The sequence below is a fragment of the Triticum urartu genome, unplaced genomic scaffold, assembly GCF_003073215.2.
Source record: "Triticum urartu cultivar G1812 unplaced genomic scaffold, Tu2.1 TuUngrouped_contig_6600, whole genome shotgun sequence".
Classification (NCBI taxonomy): Eukaryota; Viridiplantae; Streptophyta; class Magnoliopsida; order Poales; family Poaceae; genus Triticum; species Triticum urartu.
This window is the reverse complement of record NW_024117374.1, coordinates 1-13,027: the sequence shown is the minus strand read 5'-3', so window position 1 is coordinate 13,027 and position 13,027 is coordinate 1. Positions and strand designations below refer to the sequence as shown.

At 42.0% G+C, this 13,027-nt stretch overlaps 2 protein-coding genes across 3 annotated transcripts; one reads left to right on the top strand and one right to left on the bottom strand.

The window, feature by feature from the left end:
* Positions 1-23: 23 nt before the first annotated feature.
* Positions 24-9,087, top strand: LOC125530848 (protein LHY; the record flags this gene model as incomplete). Its single annotated transcript, XM_048695269.1, is given in 10 exon segments — positions 24-1,968; positions 2,129-2,155; positions 2,289-2,373; positions 2,587-2,615; positions 2,779-2,982; positions 3,054-3,165; positions 3,339-3,400; positions 6,712-6,918; positions 7,016-8,401; positions 8,491-9,087. Coding segments are annotated over 6 exon segments (2,154 nt in total). The 3' UTR covers positions 8,839-9,087.
* A 400-nt stretch (positions 9,088-9,487) lies between these two features.
* Positions 9,488-12,529, bottom strand: LOC125530849. 2 transcript variants are annotated; one of them, XM_048695270.1, is made up of 4 exons: positions 11,519-12,529; positions 11,236-11,411; positions 10,584-10,778; positions 9,488-10,325 (listed from the first exon to the last, which is right to left on the bottom strand). In XM_048695270.1, exons 1-4 carry the CDS (start codon positions 12,429-12,431, stop codon positions 9,720-9,722), a joined length of 1,890 nt encoding a protein of 629 aa, XP_048551227.1. In that variant the 5' UTR covers positions 12,432-12,529; the 3' UTR covers positions 9,488-9,719. The 2 variants fall into 2 exon arrangements, with proteins under 2 accessions (XP_048551227.1, XP_048551228.1); XM_048695271.1 differs by having other exon boundaries at positions 11,236-11,393.
* Positions 12,530-13,027: the final 498 nt, after the last annotated feature.

Genomic DNA, 13,027 nt, shown 5'->3' with positions numbered 1-13,027 from the left:
CCGCCCTCGATCCTTCACCCCAGCCATAGCCCTGTGCCGCGGCCACAACCGGCTCCTGAGCTACCTCATTCGCGTGCGCCGTCCAGGGCTGCCACAGCACGATATCCGTAGTCATGCGCGTGGCTGAGTGAGGAGGCGAGCCCACCGCTGCCGTCCACCGGTGGGGAGAGAGGAGAGGGGCGCAACAACAGCTAGGGTTTTGCTCAAGCCGCCCCCTGAAAGTGACATGGGCGGCCACCCTAAACAGGTCTCCATGGTCTACTTTGAAGACCATGGCCAAGAGTAATATTTCTATAATTCTGAAAAAAAGTGAGTGCATGGAACATTAACTTTTTTAGTAAACCAATAACTGACATGGAAAAGAACTACCATGGGATTGCAAAGAGTATTATGTCGCTGCACTAGTCTGGTTCCTTTTGGCAAAAGTTCACTTATGTCAGATATCTCGATCAAAGTACGGAGGTCAGAATAAACAGAGTAATGAATGGGAAAAGGAGAAAGATCTTAGCTGGATAAGGGGCAGATGTAGCCAAGTGGATCAAGGCAGTGGTTAGAGAAATAGTTTGGACTTGGCAAGCAAGAGTCATGTCTGGAGACAAGTTAGGGGTTATTTGAAAGTATTTCAGAAACCGGGTTTGTCAAAGATTCACCAGTCAGACACAATCAACTCCTTGATCAACTTCGACAATCGACATCATCCGGGATGGTGTCCTAGCCGTGGTTCTAACCCCTTTTTCAAAACGAAAAGAAAATCCATCACGGTGTCTGTAATCCCCCCCTTGCTGCGTTTCTCAACCTAAGTCACTGAATTTGGGAAGACAATTTGTGGGAGGGGATGGTATATTAAATCATTGTGCATGGAGATAGCATGTCACTGCCACGCAGGCCTCCATGTGACGCCCTTCTTGCTCTGCCACTGCAATTGTCATGGATTTTAGGAGCAATGTTCTAAAATAGCTATATTCAGTTAAAATCCTCATAACAGGTCACCTCCCCAGTTACAAGTATACAAAATTGATAGGTAAGGCTGTGTCTGGAGCTTACTTTGACTGTGTGGAGGCCCTTGTGAGTATCCATCCAGAGTCATATTTGCACTCGCCTAGTGCAGCGGAACTATTGCTGTAGGTACAGTTTGTCCCCAGGCCAGGCAGGATTCTCATTCTAAAGCATGCACATAGTGATATAATCTGTGAAATCAAGCAAGAAACTAGAAGGACTCTCTCTCCGTCTCTTGTGGCCATTGCTCCCCTCCATCTCTCCTCCTCCCCTACCGCACGACAATAACAGCTCACAATTTCCATATGCCTCTCCGAAAGCCTTCACGCTCCTAAAATGCTAATCTACTTTCTGAGACCACATCATTTAGATCAAATGATAAACAAGGAACATTTGATTTGAATCCAATAACACCGAGTTAACTTTAGAAGAAACAGAACTTACCAAGTTCCGAATTTAGTTCCAGTTATCTTCTTTCTGACGAGGTTCTACTCTCATCTAATGGTTAGTACATTGAGTGTAAATCATTCCTAGTTTATAGGCCTGTTCTTTGGTTTCTTTTGGAAATTAAGTTAGCATGTGAAGGTGCAAATCATTACTTATTTTATGAGCTTGTACTTCAGCTTGTTTTCATATTCATCTTTTGTAGAAATGCACACGTAGTTTGATTGGTTATTAGCTTATGTTCCAGAGTTGTTATTTATATACCCTTTCATAGTTCAACTGATTTGCATCCAAAGCAGCAAACTAGATCTATTCTAGCAAGTAAATATTGTTTTTTGAGTTTGGCAAGACTATTTGGCTGATCTCATTTCAGTAACTTTCAGGTGTAGGAAGTGTTAAGGGGATACATAATCAGTTTTGAGCTGTGAGGCCCTGCATTTGTGCTGCCTGCTGTTTGATTCACAGCTCACTCTTTTCCTCCTACTCATTCAAGCAAAGTACTGGAATTTGTAAGCTCAGTTTATTCAGGTAGCTGTGATTTTTCTGGCTTTTGGTTGATTAGAGTTTTGATATTTGTCAATTTTTCTTGAACAATTGTCAAATTTGGCAGTTTTCATATGAGCTGTGATTCAGAGCTGGAAGTTGATAGGACCTAGCACTAATAACGTGAATTTTGTTGCTTTTGCAGGTCATGGGAATTGTTTGTCCTTAGCAGGTGAGCTGGATTGGGTGGCTTGCGTTATTGCGTTGTATCTTCCCTATGCTTTTGACTGTTTTTTTAGTCTAATCTAATTCTTTCTGTGGAATGGTTGCATGATCTGAGTACTTGAAAGTTTAATCTGATTCAGAGTTGAAGATAAAGAGAGGAAGGCTAAACTCCGCTGACTCAGTTCATGTGTGCAATGAGCCAACTGCAATATAGGTTTTCAGTAGGTGAGTGCAATGGTGATGTTCCTGGCATTGTTAGACCAAGCTATTCTTATAGCTGTGGAACTTTATAGTTTTCCTAATTAATCATGCCTGATTTTAGGATGAAATGAGGTTTGCTGCTCTCTCTAAATACCTGCATATTTTAAAATGTTGGAGAGGGCGTAATTTTATTTATTTAAGGGGTGAATATATATTTAATGTTGCACTATTTTGCAGATTAACACCAATTGGGTCAAAGAAAATAGGTGAGTGAACTCCTTAGATTATTTCTTTTGATTATGATCGAAGTTCATTTATGAGTAGACTGGTGAACTCAGATTATTTCTTTGGTCTGTGACGACTAACTTAGCTGCTCCTTTTGTGGCTGGGGTGTACAAATTTGAAATATTTATTGTGTTCGTGTGATAGAGAGGTTTAGGGGGAGGTATGAGATACTACTCGCGTCAAGTCCAGCGTTTGGCTGGAGACACAGAAGGAGGAGCGCTGTTGTTTGTAGACGCCCTCAACTCCAAGTAACAAAGCGACCAGTTGTCAACACTTCCTTTTATTTTTGTATTTTCCCTGGAATTGGAGATGGAGATAAATTCTTCGGGTGAGGAAACGGTGATAAAGGTGAGTGTGCTCTTGGGCCGACCAGTTAATTTGTGGTGAAAGAATCAACATTTTCTTCATGTTGTTTGTAGGTACGAAAGCCGTACACAATAACAAAGCAGCGGGAGCGGTGGACCGAGGCAGAGCACAAACGGTTCCTTGAAGCCCTCAAACTGTATGGCAGAGCTTGGCAGCGCATAGAAGGTGAAATCTTCATATATGTCATACCTTGAGTACTTGTACTCACTGATTTCTTCCAAGGAAATACTCACTGATTATTAGTGGTGTATATGTATATATCGACTACTTTGTTGTTGATAACTTTATGTGAACTCATTTCTTTTATTTTCTTATTCGCCTTCTGGTTTGTTGTACAGAGCATGTCGGGACAAAGACGGCCGTGCAAATCAGAAGCCATGCTCAGAAGTTCTTCACCAAGGTTACTTTTCTATCTTATTGGCTAGTACCCTTGTCTGGTTTACTGCTATACCCTTCGTTTTCGGGTTGTTTCATCTTTATTGTTGGTGATAAAATGGAAGACACACGCTTCATAATTTTTATGTCTTTATTTTACTGAAGTATTTTCTTTCTTTCTTTCGTTGTACAGTTGTGTACTGCAGTGCTGAGCATGATGAAAGATTCGTTTCCCTTGAATATCATGAGAACCATTCTTTATCTAATTGTTGCTCTGTTGATTGATTAAAAGATCAAATTAAAGCATGTTGAAATGGATGAAACAGCTAGGAAGTCTTTCCTGATTGTAACCAATGAGTAATGTTGCAGAGCAGATGATGTTGAACAACTCTGATTCTCTCATTGATTGATTTTACATATCCATGCTGTTATTGAGCATACATATGACTAAGAAAACATTATGGTACTAGTTAAATTTACATATGAGGGTCAATACAATACATAATGTGAAATAGGATATCTAAATGCACTTGAGTGAACTACACGAAATTCCTTGGGAATTGTATGGTAAATATGCTAACATTTGTCACATTTCATTATAGGTAAACACTTCATCGAACATGTTTCACTATCAACATTGTGTAAATGAGTCCATTTCATTTTCTAAATCATGATATTTGTTCCGCAAAAGTACACAATGGCATGAACAAAATTTATCTTGTTTCTCCCTTTTTCGTCCTTTCTCTCTTCTCTGCTTTCTGTTCTTTGCTGCATGTCCTATTTCTTTAGGGGCTGCATACAGCCACATGGTGGAGGCTACATTGTCATCATGTTGTAATATGCAACAGACTGTTGCCTTATTGGGATTGCAGCCTCATCCTCTCAGAGGTTTCCTTGCCAGACCCATGGGGGAGGGAGAAGGCTAAGGCTAGTTTTTTTTCTTCTCATTTTGACCGCGATGGTTTTCTGGGTCCTCTAATTTCATGCTTTGCTCACCAGCCATTACCATCTGACCCTGCTCGATATAGCAGGTTGGTTGTTGGGATGGACAGCTCTACCCTAAACTAACGGTTCAGTACACCAACTTAGCTCATATTTGCTCGCCAATAAATTCGTAGAAGTTCAGCGTGGAAACTGATAGCCTTCAATCTAACCAATAGTTTAAAGGCTTAGTGCATCGGTTGATTCTGAGGCTGGAGAGATGCCTCTTCTATAATCGAAGAAACAATTTTACAGTGCTATTTTTCTTACCTTTTATGTGGATAGAGACGAGCCAGTCAGGTGAAAAAGAAACCACTATCCACTCTTCAGTCCTCCACTCGCTTGAGGGTTTAGGCTGTAGAATTCTGTATTTGTCAGGGTTAGGATACCAGAACTGCACCAAATTCCCATTGCAGACGGTTCTGGTTTCTTCGGAACCCGACCAGTTAGTTTGGTTGCCCCAAAATGCCTTATTTTCTGGCACTCCGAATCTTCATTTTCATTTAGCAGATTTCAAATTGAAGATATAAATTAGAGGCAATTACGGATCAATTGTTAGAAAATTGGGTTTAGAGTCTGGTTTAGGGTGAGGGTGGGCACCGGCTACATATCCACCGGCGCCCACCTGTTTGGCCAAAAAAGAAACATCACTAGTGTCAGTTACCAATTGCTTGTTGAATGATTTTGATAGTCTGAAAAGGGAAGACTTGCAATTGTGGAGTCCCACTAAGGTTGATGGCCCTAAATTAGTTGTTAGCACAGGACAATTCTTTCTAAAAATGCTATCATAATAGAGCCTGTTGACGTGTGGACCCTGAAGGGTTTTGATGACTTATGACCATTCCAAGCTTCAGATGCACTAGTATTTTGGTTCTACTTGTGTATTGTAGAAGTAATTGCGACTAGCTGTAGCTAGTAGCTGGTCTGTAGGCTGAAGTCCAGCCTTCATTGTGTTGCCTGATTTAGTGAGTAGATTGACCAAATTGTAAAAGGATTTTAATAACCAGCAAATGTTCCCTGGGAGGCCATGGCAAAACGAACATTTGTTATGGGAATTTATGTTGTTGTGAGGATGGCAAATTTCCTTAGCAAGCATGGAAAATCCGCCCAGTTCAGTTTTTTTGCCAGGATTTGCCGTGCTTGCTTAAGGAATTTGCCATCCTCACAACAACATAAATTGACATAAAAAAACATTTGTTTTGCCATGCCCTCCCAGGGAACATCAGCACAATAACAGTTCCCTTTTAAAATTGTTACTTGTCACAGTTAACCACGTAGGTCTGGTTTGTTATCTACTTGTCTTCTTTTGGTATCCCGCCATTAGTCACTCCAGTCATATTAGCATCTAGCCAAATGCCATAATGCGCTTCTTGGTGTGAGCCCACTATCTCCTCGCGGCCACTCCTAATTGGTCAGTGATGATGGACGTCATGGTTGACCTTGTTCTGGCTGAACCTCGGCATGTTAATCTGAGACCATGAGGATAACATTCCTGTGGACATAAGGATGGCATTCTAATGCAGTGAAATTTGTAAGGGCTAATGATAGCAAAGCTGCCATTGCCAGACACTGAAACTTTGTACCAGTCTGCGTTTTTTATATCAACGAAAACTATTTAAAATATGTCCTGACTAGAATTTGCCATGCCTTTCAGTTACATTCTGATTCTTGTTGGTAAAATTGTTTAAATTAAATAATGTTAGTATCTCAAGAGCAAGCTGATGATTCTGATAAAAAAAATCAAGATGTTAGCAAGAAAAAATAACTGAAAGATGATTAGTTGGGTGACACTAGGTCCTTATAACTAACGAGATCGCCAGTAAGGAACATGTGCACATTGTTTTCTGTAGTATTGATCTCAGAAGATCTGTTGCACCATGCATCATGACATGTTTTCTATGGTTTCAACCTCCATAGCGGACCATCTTATATGATTATAACCCTGATGATTCTTCACAACATACAGATAAGCTTATGTGAGCATCAATGAATTTGTAACTTGGCTAATTAGCATAAAATTTCTCATGTCTTATACTTTCTGAGTTTGCCTCTTTCGCACATTGTTCTTTCACAAGACAGTGCCTCCTCATATTATTCTAAAGGAACTCATCTGTAAAGAAACTTGCCATTGTGATGATCCTTTCCCTGCGAAATCTCATGCATTTTACAACCGATTCCTGATTGGTTTGAGTTTGTGAAATGGGGCAAAAATCTGATCAGTACAAAGGTTATAGCTTTTTGGACACTAGGAAACCTAGTAACCGTAACAGTTGTATGCAATAATAGACAGTTCAATTTCCCAATTCTAGTTTATCACCACTATCTGTCTGTATCTAACTAATTGGGAAATTGCAGTTGGAAAAGGAAGCTATCAATAATGGTACTTCTCCGGGACAAGCTCATGATATAGACATACCTCCACCACGGCCTAAAAGAAAACCTAACTGTCCATATCCTCGAAAAGGTTGTCTCAGTTCTGAAACACCCACCAGAGAAGTTCCAAAATCAAGTGTAAGCTTGAGCAATAGCAATGTAGAAATGGCGAGCAATGGAACTCTTCAGGTAAATACCATTGCGGTATTTATATGCTTTGGTTTTAGTTCTGTCTATGATATCCTTGATGTATGTATTGATATACTTGTTTTTCTTTAACATGAAGCTCACCTGCATTCAGAAACTTCAAAGGAAGGAGTTGTCTGAAAACGGCAGTTGCTCAGAAGTTATTAATATCTTTCGAGAAGCACCATCTGCCTCATTTTCTTCCTCTAATAAGAGCTCTTCAAATCATGGTGTCTCTGGGGGAATTGAACCGACTAAAACAGAAAACAAAGATATTGCAACCATGGAAAGGAAATCTACTTCCATTGATGTGGGGAAGGATGTAAAAGATATTAATGACCAGGAAATGGAGAGGAACAACAGAGTCCACATCAGTTCTAATTATGACGGTTCTCATGAAGATTGTTTGGATAACTCAATGAAACACATGCAATTGAAGCCAAATACTGTGGAGACAACATACATGGGTCAACATGCTGCAAGTGCCCCACTCTACCAAATGAATAAGACTGGGGCAACTGGCGCTCCAGACCCTGGAACTGAAGGAAGTCATCCTGATCAAACAAGTGATCGAGTGGGAGGAGCTAATGGAAGCATGGACTGCATCCATCCAACACTTCCGGTGGATCCAAAAATTGGCAGCAGCTCCACAGCACAGTCCTTTCCCCACAACTATGCAGGCTTTGCACCAACGATGCAATGCCATTGCAACCAAGATGCCTACAGGTCTTCTCTTAATATGTCATCCACCTTCTCCAACATGCTCGTTTCCACGTTGTTATCAAACCCCACAGTACATGCAGCCGCAAGGCTTGCAGCATCATACTGGCCAGCAGCAGACAGCAACATTCCTGTTGGTCCAAATCAAGAAGTTTTTGCTGAGAATGCTCAAGGAAGACATATTGGTTCTCCTCCAAGCATGGCTTCTGTGGTAGCAGCTACAGTTGCTGCGGCTTCGGCATGGTGGGCAACACAAGGTCTTCTCCCTCTTTTTGCTCCCCCCATGGCTTTTCCATTTGTCCCAGTTCCTACTGCTTCCTTTCCCACAACGGATGTTCAGCGAGCTACAGAGAACTGCCCAGTGGACAACGCACCGAAGGAATGCCAAGTAGCTCAGGAGCAAGGTCAACCTGAAGCTATGATAGTTGTAGCGTCTTCTGGATCCGACAAGAGTGGAAAAGGAGAGGTGTCTCCCCACACCGAGTTAAATATATCTCCAGCTGATAAAGTTGAGACAACACCTCCCACAGGAGCTGAAACAAGTGATGCTTTCGGCAACAAGAAGAAGCAGGATCGCTCTTCATGTGGTTCCAACACGCCATCAAGTAGTGATGTAGAGGCAGAACATGTTCCTGAGAACCAAGATCAAGCCAACGACAAGACACAGCAAGCATGTTGCAGTAATTCTTCAGCTGGTGACATGAACCACCGCAGGTTTAGGAACATTTCAAGCACAAATGATTCATGGAAGGAAGTTTCTGAAGAGGTTGTAGTCTACCAGCATTGCCGAACTTCGTTTCTATGTTACTCTTGAGCATCTATCACTGCTTTTCTAATTCACATTTCTGCTGTCAGGGTCGTATGGCTTTCGATAAACTGTTCAGTAGAGGAAAGCTTCCCCAAAGCTTTTCTCCTCCACAAGCAGAAGGATTGAAGGTGTTACCCAGGGGGGAACAAGACGAAGCTACTACGGTGACGGTCGACCTCAACAAGAGTGCTGCAGTTATGGACCATGAACTTGATACATTGGTTGGGCCAAGAGCTACCTTTCCCATTGAATTGTCACACCTGAATATGAAATCCCGCCGGACAGGCTTCAAACCTTACAAGAGGTGCTCGGTGGAAGCAAAGGAGAATAGGGTGCCGGCTGCTGACGAGGTTGGTACCAAGAGGATTCGCCTTGACAGCGAACCCTCCACGTGATTTACTTGCCACGACATGATTACCAGCCTTCCCGAGTAGTGTATTTTCAAGAAATTGCAGTATTTACATCTAAGCTACTACTATAGGACTTCTCAGTCCTTGCAATGCAGTGTTTCACAGAACTCAATTTGTTATGTGTTGTATGTTAATGCTTGCCGAGCAGCCCTTCTAGACTGTCAATTAAGCATTAAGCACCTATGCATGCTACTTTATTGGTAAAAGGCATTATGCTTATTTTTGTGTGGTGAAGGATAATACTTGTAATTTTGGTTCATTTTGCTGGATCATGTAGATTCAATTCCCGAAGGGAGAGCATGATCACCTTGCTTTATGTATATACACGAGATTTGAAGATTCTTGGATGGCCCGTTTTCTTAAACAACGTATTTTTAAAAAATTTAAACATATGGTTGTATCTTTAATATTGGAAGGTAATTGGATCTGCGCATGGGCTCAGAAACGAATTTTCGAATTTAGACTATCCATTTCATTAGCTGCTTTCACACATTACAGCCGTGGGGCTTAAAAGCCGCACACACAGGCGCACAGCTGCCTGACATATCGGCCCTACACACACCACAACCCCACATGTCCGTTAGGCTCTGAATCTTGACGCACAATCCCTCCGTCAGGGTTGCCCGCCATGACATTAAAGAACAAGACATTGCTTAGTAGTAGCATCACACGTTCATATTTATACAACCATTGTTTCCGAGAAGATTCATAACGGGGGCACTTTTTCGCCCGATGAGAAACGCACAATTTTGCCTAGTGCCGTTTTCAGCAGCATTAGTCAGCAAACAAAAAGGTAACCAGAATCCCTGGCTTCCTGCAATCCTACTTCCTCATATACAGGTGCCACCATCCATCGGCAGATTCGCTCAACTCCAGCCGATTTCTTCAGTTAGCACATGCTCCCAGTCTGACGATCCATACTTTGAATTGCTACGCAAAATGCCATCTTGTCCGGTGATGTATGAGCGGGCAGCCACTCCATCCAAAGTGTCTCCATTCAACCCTTGACAAGCTCCATATGGCAGAGGCGCATGGAGATGCGTGGCAGTTTCTTCCAAGCCTGTGAGGACATGGCCATGCTGCAAATTCTTCGGCAGAGCAGCGTACCCTTTGGTGCTTGAAGAACAGCTAAGTGCGGCGTCGCCTCCTGACCAGGTGCAGTCACCAGCATAAGGAGGATATTGACCGTTTCTTGCTCCTGATGTCTCTCCAGTAGGGTGAGCTAAGGCAACTCCATATAGATTACTTGGATCGGTACTCAAATCAGAGACTTGGGAATAATTCTTTCTTGGCCCAGGCCCACCAATAGGAGCCATGCTGGACTCTAGGTCTATTTTTATACAAGTGTGTTTCAGCTGGTACTTCAATTCACAATTTGCACGCTCCGCTTCAATCCACAGATTCTTATACACAAGAACCTGTGGATGCTCTTCCTCACAGGACATCTTCTTTTGGACATTGTTGAGTGCAGGCTGGTCAATCATAAATTGCTTGTCAATAAAGTGAAACAGAAACAATTGGTTAAACTAATTTTCTATGTGAGTGGCATCCAATACTGCTAGACTTATCACAAGGTACATATAAGTCCTACGATTTTCCTGAAACTTTTTGCAAGGAGAAAAATTCTTTTGCACATATTTTCTAAAAATTGCCAGACCTTTTAACACAGTTTAACAACTCAGCAAATGAAAGAAACAACAAAGTAATTTATCATGAGTAGAAGAGGTTACCTGGCCCCGTGTCAAACTGTTTCTTCCAAACTCATTGTGCATATGACTAGAACCAGCAAAATGATTAATAATTATGTCCTTTTCACCATCTGCAATGTAACTATGATTATATTTTCCTGGGTCATATTTTAAAACTGCAGTCTGCGAATGTGGAGCCTTTGGCCCTGCCTTGTCAGAAGCACCCTTAATAGGATCCTAGTAACAACAGATACACAATTATCATTGGGTCACTGCAAATATCATATTACTGTAGTAAGTCTGAATAGTTTTTGTTTTTTTATCGACAAGAAGGAAAATGTTAACAATTAAATAGAATTAACAAAAACCAGAGACCATATATCTGCTTATCCTACATATGACTCAAGATGATAGTTTCTACAGTTATTCCGCCTGAGAACAAATCAGGCAATAACATCGGGCGTAAGTGGAAGCAATCAAACTTCGAAGTAAGCAATAAGGAAATAAGAAAAAAAATGAAGGTTAGCCTGGTACACCTGCTCTCTCATGTCAAAATAGTTTTGAACAAGGCAAGACGTAAGTAAAACTGCGAGCTGCAGGTTGCGGGTATGCTCAACTGAAAGTATTTCGAATTGAACACAATGTCTATGCTAAATAAGAAGTTGAAAACAAAAACAACAATAAAACAACGCACCTTTCTTATTTTATGAAGGCAAGTCTGAAGTCTATCAATCACTGATTCAAGGAGGATGCAGTCATCTTCATCTAGCTCAATTTCATCACCAGAATAACTACTCTGGAATACCACAGTTAGGTTCTCGATCGCCTTGAGAACTCCCGATATATTCTTTCCTGTTGAAGAACAGGGTCCTGTAATGTATCAAATAGATAGCATATTGTGCATTTGAAGGAAATGCTTATTCAAAACATCAAGCATCAGGTACTATCGAAAATAACTTCAACAGATATAGATAAACCTTTCCCAATTTTTGATTTCCCAATCGATGAAGGTACAAAATCCGGAGCAGCATAATTCAGACCAGATCGCTTCACATAATTGTCTCTCAGTTTCGAAAGGTGTTTCTGCTCCAGTTCACATTTTGCTGCATACTGGTTTGCACATTCAAGCTCCTTCCCACATGAATTTTTTGTCTCCTTTATACTTGTGACCCCAGATTTCTTTGACACACCGGCTTCAGCCTGGGATTTGCAGTGGTCGTGGTTAGTCTTGGTGACCGAACTCTGGAGCTCGGACGGAGTTTCATGATGTTGAACAGTGCTAGAGCTTTGCTTCTGTCGTACAGCAAAAGCTTCCAAATCTTGATTAGTTGACTGGGTAGCAGGTGTCTGGAAAACATCAAATGGAGACAGACGAGAAGCTGAAGCACCTCTATAGCACGGTGAATCAACAGAGCATTCTGATGGATCTGGCATCACATCCTCGGCCAAAACACCACATGGATCAGCAGAAGTAGTTGGAATATGAAGAGGGCTTGCACTGAAGACAGGATTTGCCTCTTTGGAGGAGAACATGGTACCTTGTGAATTGTCCTTGCCATCGACAGGACCACTGAATTGTAAATTGCGGGATGATGTTTCTTTTTCACTGTCTTTATTAGACTTAGGATTTTCTGCTATAACCAACTTGCTTCCAGAACCACAACTGTTTTTGTTAGTTTCTGATGTTTTATTTGGTGGCCTTTCTATCCTCACTGTTGAACATTTGCTCCCATTTCCTGAGGTCAAGGAATTTTGCTGCTTGTAATTGGATGTTATCCCGACATATGGTGAGGAGGGATACGCATCCAGGCAAACTGCTGACCATGAACTTGGCTGCCCAGTGTGCATGGCATGTGTAGAGGGTGGATAAACGGCACCACTTGATTTCATCAAGGCACATGCAATTGGTGACGCTGAGTGAGTATCTCTTGATGTCTTCTCTTCAGCATAACCCACAGAGCTAGCACCCGCCGACCTAGAAACATCACCTATGCATTGGCAATACACAATCAATGGCTTTGCTATGTAAACAGATGACTGGCACGTTATGCAGTTGAACAAGAACACAAATATAGCATCTACAGTATATTGTTGCCCCGATTGGGGATAATCATGGATATAAAGTTATAAATTAGTGGTGACTGAGAGGGTGGAATGATGTATGCCGGATACTACTAATCAGCTAGGATCAACTGATTCTCCGCCTACTACCCCAGACCGCAAACCTAGCTAACGCCCAAGAACCGGACAAAGGTCAAATATTTTGCCAAGCTGGTCAGAACAACTAGATTAATCCAGCGGCGTAACGCAATCACAAGGGCCGATAAGGCGCGAACCAGCCAAGAACCGGAATATCAGAGCAAGGCGGAGAATAACAAGAAAAAGGTGGGGATTGGAGGAAGGGAAAGGAAAAGGTTACCATTCGGGCGGTACTGGAAAGGGGCGCAAGCCGGTCGGGAGGGGGGGGTGAAGGGAGCGGCGTGCGG

Bases quoted from the DNA above. Each gene is read 5' to 3' on its own strand.
- LOC125530849 (XM_048695270.1), bottom strand. From the start codon at position 12,431: ATGAAATCAAGTGGTGCCGTTTATCCACCCTCTACACATGCCATGCAC. The intron at 11,412-11,518 runs GTTTATCTATAT...GATACATTACAG, and splicing joins GAAATCAAAAATTGGGAAAG to GACCCTGTTCTTCAACAGGA. The intron at 10,326-10,583 runs GTAACCTCTTCT...ATGATTGACCAG, and splicing joins ACAGTTTGACACGGGGCCAG to CCTGCACTCAACAATGTCCA.